Source organism: Stylophora pistillata, chromosome 7 (assembly GCF_964205215.1).
Source record: "Stylophora pistillata chromosome 7, jaStyPist1.2, whole genome shotgun sequence".
NCBI lineage: Eukaryota > Metazoa > Cnidaria > Anthozoa > Scleractinia > Pocilloporidae > Stylophora > Stylophora pistillata.
Window position 1 is genome coordinate 16153685 of NC_142525.1, and position 21131 is coordinate 16174815.

Here is a 21131-nt window from a genome sequence, read left to right on the forward strand (position 1 = left end):
TTCGCGGCTCGGTAAATACCCATCACTAACCACCTCCACTTCCGTGAATAGTTGTTAATTAACCAACCTTTTTGTGCGATAATTTTTCCTATCAGGTAGTCATTGCTGTGAAACTTGTTGACTTCGCAGCTGGGATCTCATGCAGAGTTGAATGTGATACAATGAATATATGAAGTTCATATATTTTGAACTGCGGTATTAGATAAGTATGATGCACGATCCTCGCAGTAGAGAGCGCTAATTATGCAATAGCCAAGTTCAGACCTGAAAAAAAAAAAAAAAAAAAAAAAAAAACAGGCTTGTACGGGATTCGAACCACTGACCTCTGAGATACTTTTTTCAGGTATGATTTTCGCTATTGCATAAATAGCACTGTCTACTGCGAGGATCGTGCATCATACGTAGAGTTGAATGTAATAATGACATTGCCTAGAAGAGCCAATAGGCAGAAGACAAAACAACAAGTGGCTATAGAAAAAAAATTAGGGAAAGGATCAGAAGTCAGAGTAAAGGCGAAACAGAGACAAAATACAAAATAATTGAAATATGAGAAGAATACCAAGTATGGCTGGAAACAGAATAAAATAGATAGGGTGGGCTACACCTGAGGATGAATGTATAACTAACAACGCGCCATTTGAAATCACTACTGCAAACAAAGAATCTTAGCTGAGTTAAGCACGAAAATTAAAATTTTTAGTTACAAAACTCACGAAAATTGGTTGGGTTGGAGACTGTTCGCAAATTAAAACAACTAAGTCAAGAAAAAGGTATTTCTTTTGACACTATAGCTAATACTATTCCAGTTAATGTCGTGCCGTAAGTCATTTCTGAATACCTCAGGACTGTCAGCATAACCGATGTTGAGGCCGAAATAGATTTAATTTTAGATCGAGCGCAAATTCTTAACACACCTTCCAACGATCAGACTAGATCACCTGTTCCGGGCTTCACTGTTTTTTAGGCGTTAGATGAAGGAGAGGGTCACAAAAATGCCGCGCATTCTAGAAAAGTTATCCAGCCGCGCTGAAGGAAAAATGCGCAGGCCTTATCACAGAATTAATAATGCATTTTTGACAAAAATTTTCTTGCTGACCCTTGCTACAGGTTTTTGTTGTTAAAAAATTATCATTTCGAGGAAGATTTCCAAATGTCGCAAAGCGCTGGTCTAATCAAACTGCCAAAGTGGCGCGGCACATTGTTCCGGATTTTTTTTAATTTCTGGTTTGCTTGCAGAGATATAATGTGTCAGCCTTCTTAATTACAGAGGCTGTGCAAAGGAAGACAAATAAGCAGTTGCTGCAGAGAATAATTTCTTTTTAACCAAGTGCGAGGGCCGTTCAGAGCATTATTGGCCCAAAATCCTGGAAGTACGAAGCGAGCGTAGCGAGGCCCGTAGAAAAACGATCGGGGGCCAATATTTCACAGTACAGCTCAAGCAAGCAATGTTACTAAGGGTTTTATCATGGCATTCGGGAAAACCTCATTAATTTTATTTTTTCGGCTTTCACGAAGAAAAATATACGGCTTAAGATCACTTCCGTGGAAGTAGTCCGTATGGCAAGGTCCAGACCGAGTAAGAACTAATCAGAAAGCTTGCATTAACCTCAAGACTTTCGAGCCATGTAGTAAGTTGTTAGAGCCTTCAAGCTCGAGGTATTTCCGTCAATGGCATATTTTCTCACGGAGCTATTTAGTTTGAGAAATATATGTCCTTGCAACTTTTTACCTCGTGTTCGAGTTTTTCTGCTAAAAGTTCATTGTAGAGAAAGAGTCACACATAATCTTTAGTTTGTGTGTTTGCTTTTTTTTAGGTGTGGTTGTTGACTCAATCGAATTAGTTTTTGCTTAGCTTACTAATTGACATTCCTTTTTTAGATTTTGACGTTCAAAAAATGCTCAATCGGTATCACAACCTCTTTCCCAGGGCCTTTTCGCTCAGTTGGGGGTGGCCCCACCCCCAGCTCCACCCCTAACTAAGTGAAAAGGCCCTGGGAACGAGGTTGTCGGTATCAGTGACGTTGTATACTGACAAATCGCAGCTTCAACATCCGGGGCAACCCACAGGCTTTTGACTGTCGTCCTTTGATCCTTACCTGGGTGGGGTAGGGAATTTGAATTGGAAGTATCAAGTATTTCCAGGGTAATATTTGTGGTTTCAAGTTTCAATATGGAGGTACTTAAAGCGAATAGCTCAGAAAATAGAGTCTATAAGGTCTAGGTTTTGGAGCTTGAATAGTCAAATCAATCGCTGATCGTACCTTTTACAAAAGATGTGACATTGAAATGAGGGTTTCAATGAAAAGATGGCTTTCACGGCCAACGGTTACACTTTTTGGCCATTTTATACGGCTAATGCTAATTTTTTTATGGTTACAGTATTTAGGACTCACGGTGAAAATTTATCAGTTTTTACGCCTAACGGCTAATTTTCGCCGTTTTACGTCTAGCAGTTAACCCCATTGCGAACCACTAAGATCTAGCACCTGGGCAGGACATTTGAACATGATTTTGGCCCAGGGGAGCTGGAACCAACCTTCAAAACTTTTAAAAATTCCGGAGGGGAGGCGATGTTGAAGCTTTGAATTGTTCCATGCACCATTTTTTCTTCGAGCGTAATACTTTCAGTATCCCTCCACCTAACGATGTCATCTCTTGGATAATCGCCGAGAAAAACCGTGCCACAGTGTCTTTTCCCACTCGCAACTAAATCGAATGATTTTCCCTTAAAAATAATTACCATAGGGGTTTTCAAAGGGGTGGGGGTGAGTTCTCCTACAGTCGTATCTCTGCGTTTCAGAGGTGCTTGAATACGGAAACAAAAACAGACGCCCTCCGCTAGCTTACGGAACGTGTTATTGTAAACAATTCCGCCATGGGAAATGGAGGAGGATTTTTAAAACGAGAGAAGAGATAAAAACCAATCTGCCGTGGTTAGCTACGCAAGGCTAGCTTACTGCACTGATTTCCTGATCGAACACGATGCTAACTTTTAAAATGTGCTTGGAGTTCCGGATTTAACTGCGAGGAGCCTAATTGAATTGTGTCGTGACGTAAATGACGATGTTGCGATTTTCACAAAGTTCGGCCTGGTTTTTCCGCGCGGAAATGAGAAGCCCCAAACTAATTGTTATACATTCGAAAACAACACTTTACTTAATATGGACTTAATCTGAAACGATTCTGAGTTATACCTCATGGAGGAAATGATAGTTGCAAATTTGCTACGAAATGCGATATTTTGATTTTGAAATATTGGTGATTTAAAAGCGTTCCCGCTGAACTTAAAATGAAGTGAAATTGTCCCGTTAACCCAAATCTCAATCCCTCCTATACAAATTTTTCAGAATGATACGAGCCTGCTTTCTTTTGCCCTTTTCATGAGCAAAGTTCATTTGCCTCTACTTGGGGCATTGATTTCCGCTGTTTTACGGCTACCGACGCTCGTTTCAGTTTTGGTGAATTTTCTAGGAGAAAGAAGCAAGTCTGGGAAAAAAATCTTTCCACGTTTCTAAGTTCACTAATAGGTATCTCTGGGTAAAATATAAAAGTTTTCAATTTTTCGATCATGTGCGACATTTTTCGATTGTCACTCGGTCAATTCAAGCATTCGCTCTTACAATAACTAAATGGTCACTTATCCGTCATTGAAAATTCAATCGCTAACCTCAGCCTAGAATACCCGGTAAACTTGTTCTGGATAAAAGGAAGAATCACTACTTAACTGAGGTTCACAATCAATCGCCCAGATTACTACTCCTCAGTTTGTGGAATGGTAAAAATTAATGGTTAAGTCCACAAAATCAAACATTGGAGCAAAATCCAATGACAGGTAGAGATTGGTTATCCGGTCCTTTTGTAATATTTTCACTCTGTTGAATTGTCTTGATCGGTGATCTAGAAGATACAGTTTACAGTTGATGTAACCTGATTTACTAGCTGTCCTTTAATGTTGTTACGGGTAGTCAGCCAAAAAAAAAAAAAGGGGGAAATTTACCAAGCATACAAACACAGTACTTACACAACACATTGATAGCCTCGGTCTTAGAGTTTTTTCCACATCTATTACTTGCTTCACATGTGTACTTTCCAGCATCATTTCTGCAAATGCTGGTGAAATTTAATAGGATCCCAGCATAGTGCTCATCATTAATAACTTTGATCCAAGAAACAATTGGCAGAGGAACCCCAGATGCCTCACAACTCAGGTTATATGGGAAACCTTCAATTGCAGTATTTGGAGAGATAACTACACTGTCCACAGATGGAGAATCTGTAATTAAATTGAGAAATGATTTTAATTTGGAAATTTTGTTATTAGACACCAAATATCCACAGATGGCAAATCCTGCTACTCTGATTTTTTATACACCTTAAATTAAGACTTTTATCGGAGATAGATAGATAGATAGATAGATAGAGAGTTTATTAGAATATCGAACATGGCAGTCCGTAGACTGAATTGCGTTACAATTACTTAGAACTAGGAATAAATACAATTGAAATTATAATAAAACCAGAAATGCGAAAAACTTTCTATATATGAATATGTACAAATTAGTCTAAAAAAAAGAATTTATGTACACATACTTGGAATAAAAGTGTTCTTAAAACGATTTGCATGTGTACGGGGCATGGCATAAGCCCTGGACTGTCTTAGATTATATCTGTGTTCTCTCTTAGGAGGTAAGACAGGCACGAGTTTGTGATCCGGGCACGACGTGATAGACTCGAAAAGCTTGCTACACAGAGCCACGCGTCTCGCGTGCAAGGTTACTAAGTCGAACCTGGCCAAACATTCGAAATATGACGCATAAGGACAAATGATGGAGAGCGCTCTCTTTTGCACTCGTTCAATGTCGTCACTAAGATACTGTGGGAGCGCGTGATGGAAAACTGGCGCACAGTACTCTAAAACAGATCTTATCACGGTGCAATAAAAATTTATAATGTCGCTCAGAGGAACGTTTGCGCGCTTTAGAAGAACAATAAAGTAAAGGCGCTTGTTCGCTTTCTTAATGCACTCTGAGATATGTTCGTTCCATTTTAAATCTGAGCTAATAGTGACTCCTAGGATTTTTACACTGTTTGATACTGATAGTTCCTCGCCATTAATCATAATTGGTGGAAAATTGTGAGTGTTCCTTTTAAAGTCAATGCGCATCTCCTTGCATTTATCCGCGTTCAGTTCCATCCTATTTTCGATCGACCACGCCTCAACAGCGGAAACTGCGCTTTGTACATCACTGGTCAAACCTCGCGGTATCGTTTGGGCGATAGTTGTGTCGTCTACATACTTCCAAGTGAGCGCGTCGACTTCAAGATCGTTGATCATTAATAAGAACAACCAGGGACCAAGCTTGGTCCCCTGTGGCACCCCGGCGGGGACTGAGCCCCACTCTGACCTGCAGTCTGATGACAACCTGACACGTTGTTTCCTGTCTGACAGAAAATCCAGCACCCACACGCGAACCTACCGTGGCATGTCCAAGGCTTTGATCTTTCTGGCCAGCAAATTGTGATCAATAAGATCAAAAGCCTTACGATAGTCGAAAAATACCACTCTAACAGCTGCACCTGTGGCATCAGTGGCTTGTGACCAGTTATGTACCATGGAAATCAGAGCGTACAAGGTGGAGGATCTTGGAATACCGCCATATTGGTTCGGGTCTATGATCTGCAACACCGCTGGACTGACGTATCTGAGTACCACAAAATCTTCCGCAACCTTAGAGATAGCGGGCGTCAAGGAGATAGGACGCAGGTGCTTAGTGGCACCAACTACGGGTTTTTGTTTAGGGAGAGGCACCACGTCCGCAAGCTTCCAAGAGGCGGGAAGCCTTTGTTCTCTAAAGCTCGCGGTCAGTATAGATGTAATAGGCTGTGCGAGAATCACTGCACATTCCCTCAATAGCCAGTTACCGATGTCGTCAGGTCCAGCTGCTTCCTCGGGTTTAGATTGATTAGAGCGTGTAGGACATCAATTTCCGTAATTAAAGGCATATCGGAGTCCTCCACTACACTAGGGACAGCGTATAGGGGCTGGTAATGCTTCATGGGTTCTAAGAACACAGCGTTGATGGCGTTAGCTAGTTCAACGTCACTTAGGCGATCGAAACTGTCCCCGAGCTGAAGGTTGGAAAGGAGACTTTCAGAAGATGACGCAGGATTCATACCGGCGATTCGTTTAATTGCGCTCCACCACTGCGAGGGCTTGATGTTCTTTAAATTATTCACTTTGCTTGCATAGTATTTACTGCGAAGTGACTTACGCGTGCGGTTGATGCCATTTCGATATCGCCGGTATTGATCCATGTCTCCATTGTGGAAGGCGTGTTGACGGAGCTTAATGAGGTTCTTGAACCGCTCAGTAACTCACGGGGGATCCTTCAGGTGAAGTCTGACATGTCTAACCGGCATTAAGTGGTCGAGACCAATTTTGATGAAATCCGTAAACAGCGCCATTTTAGCCTCGCAGTTAGATGCTTCGTTAACCACTGACCAGTCGATAGACACGAGGAAACGCCCAGGCTCGGACGTGCGACTGGCCCGAGTGTCCCGCTTAGAAAGGGTTCTTCTACTTGGGCCTTCCTTGGAGCACGAGTTGTTTGGTGCACGAAGACAACATTGTGATCCGATAAACCAAACTGCGGTAAAATCTGAACGGAATTTATGTCGTACAATTCTCGTTGGTTGGTGAAAACCAAGTCCAGGATCTGATCACCCCTAGTGGGCTTGTTGACCAATTGCCGCAGTCCGAATTGTGCAGCTAAACGATTAAACTTTAGCCGATTGAAATCGCCGCAGAGTAGAATCCCGCAACCTGGGAATTCTCCCTAAACAGTAGTTAAGGATGCTGATAGATAGTCCAACAAAGCAGTGTCTCTGGCGCTGTCGTTGAAGAACGGATGGTATATCGTGGCCGTGATAACGCAGGGTGTCCCGCGCGGGAGTCTTTTTGGTCTTAACCACGCCCAAAGAACTTCGTACTTAGGGTCTTGTAAGTGATCAAGAGATCTATACCTGACCGTGTCCACTATATAGAGCACAATCCCTCCGTGAATGTCCGTGGTGCGGTTTCTAGAAATAAACGAGTAACCGGGAATGGGGAGGTGGTTTCCACTGATGGTGTCCCTCAGCCACGTTTCGGTAATAAATCCTAAACTTGGTTTGTAGTCCAAGATGGTAGAACGAACTTCGTCGATCTTGGGCGCCAGAGACATTGTGTTTGCAAGCATCAAGCTCATACCAAACACGCTACGCGATTCAATGGGACGATCCGTGATGACTGGAAACGTATTGTCGTCAGTCCGAGAGTTTGAAGTGTTCGTTCCGTTCTCGGGCAACACCGGCGGAACGGAAGGGTTGTTTGTTTTGTTGGTTTGAAAGGTGTTACATTAAATATTTAATAAGCTCGAGGAGCGGTTATGCAAATTACTAGATTCGTGGTCCAGTGCAGCAATTTGGTCAGAACCCATCGAATCATCTTCATTTGGAGTTGGAGAGACGTTGGCACGGAATTGTCTTGCACTTCCTAGGCACGATACACTGTTGCCTCGCTTTCTGCGACCGCTACGGCAACCCCGACGTGTGGATTTTATGCGAGTGATACCGTGCTCAGTGAAGCGACGCCACAGGAGTGGACTCAATAAAGCCGGGGAAAATGACGATAATTGTTGAAGTACTGATCTTGAATACGTCAAAGCCATGTTTTTGGGTTTAGACTAGATTTAAAACTTAAAATATTAATAAATCTCTCTAAAACATAGAGGGAAAACATGGAGCGTGAAAGGTCGTGTGCTGCCAGCGAGGCGCTCTCCTTTTATAGGAAATAAACATGGGAAAATAATTATCTTATTCTGGTAGGGTGTGGGTTGTGCTTGCGTAGTACCACTTGGCCTCTAGCCTTTTCAATTTTATCTTTGCATTCACATTTCTGGAATTTCTGGGTAAAGCTTTTTAGAGTCTGTAAGAAGTAAGGTTCTCGTGCCTCTAGACACCAACCCTTGCAACGGTATACTTTCCATAAACTCTTTTGGTGTGTTTCTTTGGTCCAGCAGGGCTAACTACGGGTCATTGTTGTCGTTGAGAGCATTTTTGAACTTAACATTTTTCACAGCGGATGTTCGGAAGCGAAACGGGAATACTAAACAAACACTTTAATTCCCACACGGTAAACTGCAGACTCACGGTAAACGACAACGACCATTAAACAAAAACTGCTACTCGATAAACTAAAAACTTTTCAACTCCCTCTAAAAAAATCGCGCACGTCAAAATTAAAAGGTCTGCGTGATTTGCTTACGATATTATTAGCCTACGTAGTCCCAAAGCACGCGCATGCGAGTCGCACGCGCACAAGTTCGTTAACGTCTTCTTAACATTCCCCCTCCCCAAAATGGGAGGTAGTCCTAGTGTGTTTCCAACTAAGCAATTAACAGTTAATTCCAAGCGGAACCAGTTTGTTAATCGGTCTCATGACAGTCTTGACACCACACGCAACTTCAGCTACACGGGTGTGGGTATCTCGTCCAGGATACACTTCAACAATCCGTCCTAATGGCCAAAGTCCTCTTGGGGTATCGGGCTGGATTACAAGGACTACATCCTCAACTTTTAGGTCTCAACACTCTGAAGTCCACTTTGGTCGACTTTTAAGGGCTGGAACAACTTCCTTCAGCCATCTCCTCCACACTCGTGAAATAATGTCTTGAACCTTTCGCAATCGTTGACGCGGATGCAAAGTAGTGGTTTCAACGGCCTCAGAGTCCTTGAACAGCATAGAAAGGACCTGCAAAATCGACGGCTGTTTGGGCGAAGGGTCTGAGGCTGAAACGGAGCCTCATTTGCGGAAGTGGGGGTCATAATCTGACAAACTGGCTTGTTTCGTCTTCTTTTACATTCGTTACATTCACGATCCCACTCGCGAATCTCCTCGCGTGCGGCGATAATTCAAAATCTCTCACTCAACTGGCAGAGTGAAGTTTACTCCAGCAGCATGATTTCCTCTCTCATGATAGTGCTTCACAATAAGTTTCGTCACCCAGTGTCCACGAGGTACAATGATTGGAAATCTGGTATCATATGGAAGAAAACCTACGAACTTTAATCGGCCATCACTGTGGTTAACTCCATCGTCGTCGATACACGGGTTAAGCTTTATCAACTGGCTTTTCTTTGGTATCGGCTTTCCTGAGCTCAAAGCTCTGTACTCGTCACAGAAAGCGTTGCGTTGTGCCAAGCGCACTATTTCTCCTTCAGCATCCTTTAATTCTTCGGTCAACAGTTCCACACTTTCATTCCTATTGTCTCTGTTGCACATGTTTTGTAGCACTCTTCTCACTCTCGCGTGTACTCGAACAAAACGTGTCCAACTGGAAAACCGTTTCGGATCTAGTCTCCACTCTTTTAGCGTGTTTCTCTGTTTCGCTGCGGTTCCTTTCTGAAAATTATACGTCATGAGGGTTGCATAGGCATTCATGTCTTCTTTCCTTTTCGAGTTTCTCATCTCTGGCATTTCACTAGGTCTGTCCGGGACTTTCATCTTCGACCACTTACTGAAATCATATGTCAGCCAGTCAGGACCATTCCACCACAAGGAACATTTGGCTAATTCTGAAGGCGTGACCCCTCTTGTACATAAATCGGCTGGATTCTCTTTGGTAGAGACATACTGCCACTGCGACGGCTCAGTAAACATCTGTATTTCACCAATTCGGTTGGCTACGAACGATCGGAAGTCCTTGCCGCGTCCTCGAATCCACCATAGAACATCTGTACTGTCAGAGTAAAACGTCACGCTTTGCATTGGTACTTCTAAGGCTGTCAGCAACAACTGTGCTAAGCGCAAACCCAAAACCGCACCCATGAGTTCCAGTCTGGGTACTGTCATCGAGCTCAGTGGCGCTACTTTACTCTTTGCTGCCATCAGGCGACTGGTTACATTATCGTTATCGTATCCGCAGTGGATATAGACTACTGCACCATAAGCTTGTTGAGAAGCATAGACAAAAGTCACAATGTGCTTCCACTTAACAGGCTCTGGACTTCGCAGACACCGAGGAATCGTCACCTCGTGCAGACTTTTCAATTGCTCGAACCAAGTCCCGATTTTGTCGGCTAGTTCATCTTGAACTTCGTCGTCCCAGTCGTAACCTCGCATTCACAATTCCTGAAGTAGAATCTTTGCCACAATGACTTACGGGCATACGAATCCCAATGGGTTAAAAATCGTTGCTACTTTACGCAGGACGTTTCGCTTTGTTGTCTGAAATTCCGGGGAAACCGGAGAAGCGGTAACGGTAAACACGTCTTAAGTACTGTTCCACGAAATTCCCAGTGTCTTCGCTATCGGGTCTTGACCGCTGTTAATCATAATCTCTGTGGTGCGTTCTTCTGATGGAATCGCCCCAATAACTTTCGGTGAATTAGAGATCCATTTCCTGGCTTGCATGCCGGCGACTCCGCATAATGCCTTCAATTGACGGTATAGCTCCACTCCTTTACCATCGTTTTCAACGCTGTCAATAGAATCGTCCATATAAGTTGACTTAAGGACGGTCTCAGCGGAAAGGGGATAACGGTCTTGGTTTCTTCGAGCGTTTCCCTGCGCGACGAACTGCGACTCCATAGGGGCTGAATTCTTCCCAAAAACTGTACGGTTAAACTCGAATACATCTGGCTCTCGGTTAGGGTCAAGATCTCTCCACAACAGTCGGAAGTGGGATGTGTCCTGCTCCTCAATCTCTCTCTGAAGGTACATTTCTTTGATGTCACAGGCGATGCCAACAGGGTTCCGACGGAAAGAGACGAGGACTTTAAAAATATCTTGCAGTAATTTCTGCCCAGGATGAATCATGTCATTTAAAGAAGTACAACTACATTTGGCAGCACAGTCAAATACGATTCGTACTTTTGTTGTCGATTTATTCATTCTCACGACCGGAAAATGTGGCATATACCATACGTTAGCTGTCAGCTGTTCGTTTGAGGGAACCTTTCGTAAATATCCTTTACCAACATAGGCCTGGATGGTTGCTTGATATTCTTCGGCGACACGGCTGTTCTTCAAATTTCTTTCGGTGCTTCGTAGACGAGACAGTGCCCTAGGTTTAGTGTCAGGGAGAGCGGGTTTGTTTTCTTTCCAAGGAATGACTACACGATACTTTCCATTTTTGTACTTTAGGGAATCTTTCACTTTGCTTAAAGCTAGTCTTTCTTCTTCGGTGAGTACGAGTCTGTCATCGCAGTCTGTGCCAGACTTCTCAATTTCCCAGAATCTCTTTAAGCTGTTGTCGACATCACAACAGGACTCTTTTCTCTCGCTCCAAATTGGCTCTCTAGTGAACAAGGAACGAATAACGTGGGATCGTGTCCTCGCGGTGTCGCTTTCGTCAGGCGCACCTATACAACTCCACCCAAGGGGTCCGAGGCGCGAGATAGGTCCACCAAGTTTTCCTCGGAGATCAACATGTGAATAATGGAGTTCAGCGTTATCAATGCCAATCAAAAGATCGACAAGTCCATCATTTTCGGAGCTTGGGAAAACTGCACTGGGTCAGGTGAGGCCATTTATCTTGATGTTTGTTCCAGTTCACAGCTCGGTAACTACCTGTGACTTTCTGAGGATATGTTTTTACCCCGACTTCCTTTCACAACCTGCCAACTACACTTTCGATTTCAATTTGTAATGGCATGGACTGAAAAGTTTCGATGGTGTCGTTGAGAACATGAACTTGAACTTTTTCGAAAGGCTCTTGCAGTCCTAGTACCCCAGCAACCTCTTCATTTAGGAAAGTTTCGTTCGATGCGTCGTCTAGAATGGCGTTTATTTTTCCTTTTTTTTTTATTTTTAAATGGCGTCCAAATAAGGAGAGAAAAGATCTTAACCTCCTGACATCATGCTTTAAACCTTTGCATAACGCTGAGACTTTGCCAGATTATCTAAAAATCATAAAACACTCCAAAAGAAAAAAAAACACACAAAAAAAACTCGAACTGCGCCAAACATCTCCATTACACTAAATCGGCAGTTTCCAAGATAAGGCATGGAGCCTTTATAGCAATTTAATGAAAACCTACAAATATTATGAACCCTTTCAAGATAATTTTCACGCAGTTTTTGAAAGGTTGTTTTGAAAGTAGGGCTATGATATTCACTTCCAAATAGATCATTAAATCATTTAATGTGTCTGTCAATTGAATAGTTGCACAAGATGAGTTTATGTTGCCTTGTATTTAATCAACTGCAAGTGTTTTGATAGGTTAATTAAAAATAGAGCTATGGTATTCACTACCACGTCAATGTATAAGTCAGACATTTAATGCAATCTGATCATTATAATGAAAATATTTTTCCTGGTATTAATGAAACTGTGCAAGAGAGGATGCGGCAGTGACGATATCTTGTGACACTAAATAAAGACATGGACAGTGTTAATTAAACTCAGGCTGCTGATGTCATGATTTTACGAATCAACAGACTATGTTACATGTATTTGAAATACTGTTTACAACGCACTCTATTTTCTTTTACTTGTTATGACATATCCTCTCAACTTATCTCGTAGACGACTGTCAGCTTCACACACCTTCTTGTCAATTTCCAGGTCCTGTTCTCTCAAGCCTTGCATAAAGGATTTCACACGTGTTCGACACAGCTCTTTTAAAAGTTCTTGAGACACTGCTCCAACGATGGCCTGATCGTAACCAGAAACCCCAATGGATTTCAGCGAGCTTACAAAACTGTCAAACAGTTCCTCGCTACCATAAACACTGGCGAAAACGGCGTTCAAAAAGGAAGATAGATTTTGTCTGAAAAACCGGCTAACACTAAACTTTCGAGTGTGATTATTTGCCTTGCGAACAAATTCGATCATTTCTTCCTTCATAAAATGGAGTCCACCTTCATTTAAATGGACGCTGACTTCTCGTGGCAAGCTTTTCGTTGTGTCTCGTCTCATTTTCTGAATAATTTCAAGCACCTTCTTTAAATTTTCTCTGTGTGCATCTGTTACTTTCATGGTTCCCTTTTTGTGATTAACAGTATTTCTTCGCACCTTTTCCATTCGGTAAATTGCAGCTCAACCGAATCTGTGTAGGATAACATCGTTCTCAGCGCATAACTGCGTTTCTGGTGTTGAACTGTTCGATGCAATTTTACTTTTCTTTTCCGTCTTTGATGGCTTTTACTCTTCGTCGCTTTCGTCGTCTTCGTCAACAGAGGCAAAGCTTTCACCTGAGCTCGCGCTCGCACTCGCGCTATCCTCGCTCTCATTTTCGAAGCTCGAAATTTCAACATCTTCCCCAAAAGAGCTCGCATCCCTACTTCCTTTTGATTCGATATCGCTTTCATCGGTTTGAGCTATGTACAGCATGGACCAGTTTTCTCTAAGTGGACGGCAATTTTTTCCCACTCTCTTCATAATCATAGTTTTCAGATTCATCGACAAACTTGATGTCTACTACAGACACCATTTTCTCAAAACAGAACAGCAAAACGGTCATTGCGTCATTACAATTGACCAATCAGGTGTCTTTCCTAAAATAGCCTCGCAGCTTGACTACGAGCTAAAAGTAGGTTGAAAAAGATTATCATGGGAAGAGGCCCATGTATGGAGGATGTGTTCTCTCACCCTCAGAGTCTCTTGTTACAGCTCAATAACCATATTGAGAAAGCCTCAAAGGAAAACCTTTAGTGATAAATGAACCAATAAATTGTTTCCAACCAAACAAAAAGGGTTAAGGAGAACTATATCTGTAATTGTTGAATAGCCAAATAAACTTGTAGTTTCATTGCTGGATTGTAATTGTTTATGTTCTAATAAGATACATAACATTTGGGCAGCACTGCTTTACCTATTAGGTACACTCCAAGTTTTAAATTTCATTGCATGTTATTTGAGGTTAGCACATTATCTTCATGTTAAATTTTGACCGAAATCCTTTGGATCATACTGCAAGCAACTATCAAGCTGTTATGAGTCCTGGTACCTAGTTCATTTTCAAAATTACTGCTGTTAACTGAATCAGCGAGGAATTCAAAGTAATGTTTCTTGATAGTTAGTTTACAGTTAGTTCACCATAACGTATTAACACGTTATGTTTACGTTAAGGTATGACTGGCAAACAGTTGAATTTGGCAAAGAATACTGTTATTTCTGAAAAAAAAAAACCTGCTTAACTCACTGTGAACTTCCCTTACAGAGAACTTTTATCGGGACCCGGCGCGCTTGAATTAATACTATCGAACCTACTCTCTAAAGAACTCTCCTCAAGTATACAAATTGAAATACATATATCAACCATTCACATTAGTGTAAGTACGTAGGACATATTCCCGGGCCAGACGCATGTAAGCTTTGCGGACCTATTTTTATCTGTCTATGTGTGTGTGTGTGTGTGTGTGTGTGTGTGTGTGAGTGTGTGTGCGTGCGTATGTGTGTGTGCGTACCAGCCAATGATTAAAATCTCAGCAGGGAGATATGCAGTAGGTTTAATTTTTTTGTCCGTTCCTCTTAATGCTTGAAAATTCATAAATGGCATCTCCTTTTTATCCTTGTAAAGAGGTTTCACACATGTATTCATTTAAAACCTTATTCATGAAGTCATATTTTCAATGTATTTAAAACTTTATTCTACACAGGACACCTTGACTGGAACATACTACAACAGATAATTTTTCCTTTCTCATAAATTTCACCATGTCTTAAAAAGGCCAATTTATCTATATTGTTATGATTGAAAGGTACCTATGCTTTCAAAGATAAAAATAGTTAATGTGATGAAAATCTGTCATATTCATGAAACGATCACATGCACAACGGGTAAATTGTGAGAGACTATTTTATGAGATACATAATTCGTAATTCTTATTGTAAACAATACTCCGGTAAATTTTCGGCTCACCCTCGGTGTAAAAACCTGTGAAGCTCACGAGTGACGTAAAACAAAGACAACAAAACTTTACAAACAATAGCGTACAGCAAAACGATACCTCATGAAACAAAGAGAACCTCGTCAGGTTTTTACACCGAGGATGATCCAAATTTTCACAACTTTTCCAAATAATTGTAAAAGAACTCTCTGTTTCCAATTGATTAAAAGCAAATTAACATTCCTTACTGCTTGACATGCTCCACTTGTACATGTCTGGTATAATACATGTAAAAGCTGTTGTTCTCTGTTGATCTTGGTGGCCCAAAACAGTACTAAAAGCAATAAACTAGAAATTTGTTGCAAACAAGGCTCCCGCAAAGGTTGAAGAATGGGAAGTTGTTTAAAGTACAAGGCACTTGCATTTACCGCCATGTTATATTCAAACAATACTCTACATGTATAAAACTGATTACCTAAGGTCTTTCATACAATGGAGCTGTACAGATTTCATTTGCCCTTCATATTTCTTGGCCATAAGAGTTCATTGAGATCGTTAGGAAAGCAAACAAAAAATTAGTAGAAAACAGTGAAATTAGAAAAACTATAGACTTACAATCTGATAGAAAAAAAAAGGCACGAGTAATCAATGAGGAGAACTTGAATAGTGCCAGCTAAATTATCCTCCATTGCATTTCATGCTTTTGTTAAATGATTACCCGTTGTGGGGTTTGCTAACAGATTTCAGCTGGTAAGAAGACTGCTTCTAAAATTTAATTGCCTTCTACAGGTATATACTAAGAATAGGTGGCTGTAAGAAAAAGTACACCTATGGATCCACTTCGCGTAAAGTACTGGTGTTGCTCAGATACCAAAGCTATTTAGAAATTAATGAGTAGCTCATTTTCAAATAGATGTTCATGCAAGAATAGACGTGTATTCATTTTTTACAAGTTCACAGAATTATATTGAACGCAAATTTAGATTTTGTGGAGTGATAGATTCACGTAAAGGAGCATCATTGATGGCAACTGCTTTATTTTGTAATCGTATGAAGAATCCTTGATAAGATGTGTGTTGACAACAGAGTAGTAGATATTAATCAAAAGTGGTTTCCCAGAAAAAAGCTTTACCTTAATCATAATATTGATTTTAAAAGGGAAATCACACGATTGAATAACGATGCGAATAAATGAAGAATCTCTTCCTTAAAGAGATTTTCACAAATGAGAACATATAAGAATATGAACTTACTTCCTACAATCACCTCCATTGTCTGATTAACAGGATCCCCAACTCCATTGAAAGCTGTACAGCGGTATGTCCCACTGGAGGTTCTTGTGATGTTGTGTATGACAAGATAACCATCCACGGACAGTGATTCTTTACTGTCAGCACCATTTTCCCATACTCTTGTCCAAGTAATATTGGGTGGTGGTTTACCAGTTGCGTTGCAACTCAAAGTAACCATAGAACCCTCGCAAACATCATGTTTCTTGCTAGCAGTTACAATCTGAGGAGGTTCTTCAAAGTAATACGGTTTAAATTAAGTAATTAAATTAAGTAATTCAGTTTATTTCTCAATTACAGCCAATTTCCTGTGTCACCAAAGAAAGTCATATTTACTACCTTATAATACGCTAAGCAACACAGCGTTTTCGTTCCACCCGATTTCGATCATAATCACTAGAATGTATTCAAAAGAAATTTCATTCTCGAATCTCTGTCATGTTCAGACATGTTTAGACGCTTGTAAAGAAAAATAGGTCTGATAAACGAAGTCAAACCCTATTGTAAACCTTTCCATAAATAAAATTGGGTTATCTACTAAGGTAATAAAGTAAATTGGCCACCGAAAGTGTTTAAAGCTGACGTTTCGAGCGTTAGCTTTTCGTCAGAGCGAATGACGGAGGGCTGACGCTCGAAAATTCGACTTTTAAACTCTTTAGGGTGGCCAATTTACATTATGAACATAATTGATAAAACCAAATTACCCATTACTCCCCACCGACGCAGCACCACAGTTTATTTAGAAACTTACCTCTTTTATTCTTTCCATAAATGTGCTTTGAAACAGCATTTCTCGTCTTTTTTTTAACTTATTGGAGCCCCATCTAAAAAAGAGGAAATTTGTCTCACAAGAGCGTTTCAAAAAAGAAGAACTCGAATGCCAAGTGAGACAAGTCAGACCATAAAAAAAAGACTATGTGCGCTTTGTGTTTAATAGACCTGAGAAGTTTACTGTTGCCTAGGTCTCTACCTCATATAACCCGAACCAGCTTTCCTGGCACGCTTTTAAACATATGGAAGGTTGACTATTCTATACAGTTTTTCAGGCGGCCAATTTACATTATCAATTCAGTGAATAAAACTAAATCACCCTTAATATTTACCTGAAAAGTAGTGTCTAAGAAGATATTTGCTAGCTTGTAGCTTACCTAAAACTGTAACATTTACTTCGTGATCAGCAAGAAGAGTCCCATCGAATTGTAGACTGTACTCAATCTTGTATGTTCCTTCATCTTCTGTCTGGACATTGTTGATGAGTAATGTGGCTTGATATTTTCTATCAATCATGATATTTGGGGCTCTGGGTTCATCGAAAGTAGGTGCCCCCAAAAAACTTACATAGATCATGGTAGCAATCTGATCATAATCTGAACTTGTTTGATTAAATTTTTTCCACTTGATAAAATAGAATGTCTGACTCTTGGTCTGTTCATCAGCAGTTAGATTGAACCTCCACTTGAGTGACTCGTCTTCTCCTTTTGTTGCCAATTTTGGATTAGCTGGTTGCAAAGTCCAACTCAACGATTCTGAAGTTCGGTAAAATATATATTCTTAGGCAAATGACTTTTTGTTGAGATTGATAACTACATAGAAAATTTATCAGTGCGTAAGAAATGAAGCCACCCAGAAATCGTAATTATCTCTGCTCAGTCTCCCTCAACACTGACAGACGCGAAATAATTGTCCATTACTAATCAAAATTGTTTTGTGCAACTTCATCGCATCATCAGAGCTTTTTGATATTGGATATTCCTGTGTTTATATCTCCTGCTGATGGAGAATGCACGACGCTTCAGGGAAAGTGTCCTGTGTCGCATTTGAATTATTCATCGACTGCGTACATTGGTGAAAACCTTAAAACAACACAGCCACAGCGCCAAATAATTTTTCAAATTTCACATAGTCGACGCATTCATTTAATCCACATAAGTGATTAAGTAAACGATTCTCGTTTCGCAAATAACAGATTTCCTTTTCGTTCCGGCGATATGTTCACTAACGATGTTTCACATCTTATACTTACATTCTAACTAACGATAACTGTTTTGCATTCGCATGAAAAAATACAGAAATATACCAACCCACCCATCCCTAATAATAACTAATGAAAATAAATGGTCTGAAAGATAATCCATAAAATGGTCCAATAGTTCAAGTCCAAACGTCCAGTCCTTTTTTTTCGATTCCCGTTCGGCGACGCTCATTGGACTTCAAGATTTCTTTATAGGGATCTTGTTTTGGGGTGAATAAATGTTTTTCTGTATTAGTAGCAATCCTTCTTAACGTCATGTGACAACAGCAACGTTCACGATCATCGTTTAGCTACAATGCAGCTTTGCATAACATCTACAAGAATGAAAGATGCTTGAGTGATAACCACGAAATGTTTATGTTAATTGACCTCCAGGCGCTTAGTTAATATGAAAGTGAATGTTGTCTAGATGTTCCACATTTGAACCAAAGTATAAAAAAGAAAATTGCAGCTTCTTATGTCTTTACGCGATTAAATTATCAGAGCTTCGTCAATTTGTTTAGAATAGCATATTTAACAAGCTGGGGTACCCGTTTTCTCGCTCTTTTTTACTGCTGACAATCGTTGTGATTCAAGAAGCATAACAAGAACAATGGATGTAGATGAAAACATTTGCTGAAACAAGAAAGTACTGTTTATGAAATCCGCAGGATTTTTTACCCACCGTTTCAGAAGGAACTCTTTATTTTACAAACTTGTAGCATTCAGAAATAGGCATGATGAAAAACATCTTCTTAGATACCTTTTGTTGCACTGGATACCGTAGAACCGACAAACCAAGACCATTTACGGCGCTGATACATTAATTTTTGGTGTCTGATCATTCGTAAAATTTTGGATAATCCGGGCGAAACGACGATGAACCAGGTTTAAGGTTCTATTAAAGTCAATTCCTTAAAACGGTTCAAGGTCACTTATGAAGCATAACCCTTACGAACTCCATTTAGTTTGGATTAAAATGCCACTCGATACTATTAGTTTTCGTGTTCAGCTAGTTGCTGACCGTTCGTTAAGTATTGCGATGATTTGCTTATTTAGATTAGTAAATAAAATCGTATAGCAATGAATATGCGATCGCATCACACGCGAAGAGCGACTTTTTTCGCTTTTTTTGGAGCTCTAACAACTATGTTCGATCGACGAATGACTCGTTTGCTCATCTGCTGCAATTTTTACGTGTGCTTACCATAATCATATAAACGTGAGATAAAATCCTTTTATGACAGTCACTCACCTGAATTTTGAATAACACAAAGAAATGAGATGTAATACGTAAATATGACTAACTCCATCTCAGCTATTATAGCTCGCGGGATGGCTAAAAGCTAGATGAGTACTTGTATTTACATCACAAGTCTTCTAGTGAAAATAATTTCCTCTTCCGTGACAAAACCAAGATTACGTGACGATAATTACCGACAGTTGTCTCCGCACCGATTGACCTTTACTATCACTCATTGTAAGGCAGTGTACCGTGTCGATAACTGATGAAAGGTATTTTGAAATATATGATCCACCATCGATTACTTAAGGAAAAGTGCTAATTTCAAGTTAACTTCTTGGTGTCTAAAGGTAATTTAATCGATCAGCACGACCAAGGATATCAAGCCAATCGTGCAGTTCAATATTCTCATTACTTATGCCATTGAGATATTGGTAACGTCCAAGGACCATGATTTGTTTGATCTGATAGATCGCACCGAAAGACTTGGTCAAGAGAGCAGGTGAGAAGGCGATCTTTTGAGAAATTCTTTCAAATAATCAAGCTATTTAAAAACAAGGTAATTTGGGATCGATAAATTGACACTTGGTTGTTCACCTTTTTTGACATACACTAGTACTGCAATCATCATTGTCGACGCGGAAGTGACCAGAATAGCTTTCAAATACTTCGGAGAAGATTTAACGAAATAACGTATCACAACAGTTATGGTATAATGTTCCTTAACGATGCATTTTATTGTTATATAAAATGGCAGATGTTGTATTCTTAATTTTCCAAAAATATTAAAGTAGAGGTTTTATACAATTAGAGCAGGCCGTGTGCGCACTCCGATTACATCGCATTGTGGTAGAATTATTTTCAATATCGCGGTTAAAGCGGCAGAAATCGGCTGATTTTGACTTAACATTCCGCAAAGGTTGGGCCATTTCTTTTTGTCTTTCATAAAAAATAAGGGTAGATAGAATTTGATATGTCTTGAATAAGTAGGAGTATTTTTCGTACGTATTTGTCACGTATTCTATCGTTCTTAAGGACAAACACGAGCACTGTTTCTTAGCATGTCGTTTGAGACCGGTTTTCAAGAAGGTCTAATTCGTTGTTCGTGGTAGTTTGAAGCCTTTAAAAGATTTGTATGGCCACCTTGATCCTTGTTTAACAGCTCTGACTAAACGCGCTCCAACGGTACAAATCCTATGCGCATTTTATATGATTAGTGTTTCGGACCCTTTCATGGAGCGAAAAGGCTCCATTGTATTGCGTTACATAGCGGTACTAAATCAAGGACATTTATTATATGTACTCAATCGTGTTGTAAATAGTAGTTTAGTTCGTCTGTATGGCCATTCCGTAGAGGCTTGGGTCCGAGTCACTCTGATTAATTAGTTATTCATATGGCGTAGGTGCGCGAGGGGTAAGGGTTAGCGGGGGTTAGGGTTTTGGGGTTAGGGTTAGATATCTCGTAGATTCATGTATGTGTATTTTGCATCTGATTCAAAAATAACGGTTTTCAATATGGCGTTTTACACAAAGGGAAAAAAAGAATCCAAGATGGCGGAGGGATTAACTCCAACACACTGTTTTTGCATAGGTAGTGTTTGTTGTCACACAACACAGTGAGAGAAAAGAGAATGGATCCTATATTACGCGTTATATTACGCGTTTGGGTATCGAGGGTTAGATATTGTAATCTAACCGACTAATCTTGTGAGC

At 40.4% G+C, this 21131-nt stretch overlaps 1 protein-coding gene and 1 pseudogene across 1 annotated transcript in view; both read right to left on the minus strand.

Annotated features, from left to right (window-relative positions):
- The window catches only part of LOC111332253 (fibroblast growth factor receptor 4-like), a 59224-nt gene extending 39651 nt beyond the window's left edge, over positions 1-19573 (minus strand). Inside the window, exons 1-5 of the mRNA XM_088727735.1 lie at positions 19431-19573; positions 17313-17690; positions 16916-16988; positions 16129-16398; positions 4022-4273 (exon numbers count right to left, since the gene is read on the minus strand). Of these exons, the coding sequence (XP_088583861.1) occupies positions 4022-4273; positions 16129-16345 (469 nt within the window). The 5' untranslated portion in view covers positions 16346-16398; positions 16916-16988; positions 17313-17690; positions 19431-19573. The remainder of the gene's footprint in view (positions 1-4021; positions 4274-16128; positions 16399-16915; positions 16989-17312; positions 17691-19430) is intronic.
- LOC148726846 (uncharacterized) lies at positions 10372-10933 on the minus strand (annotated as a pseudogene).
- Positions 19574-21131: the final 1558 nt, after the last annotated feature.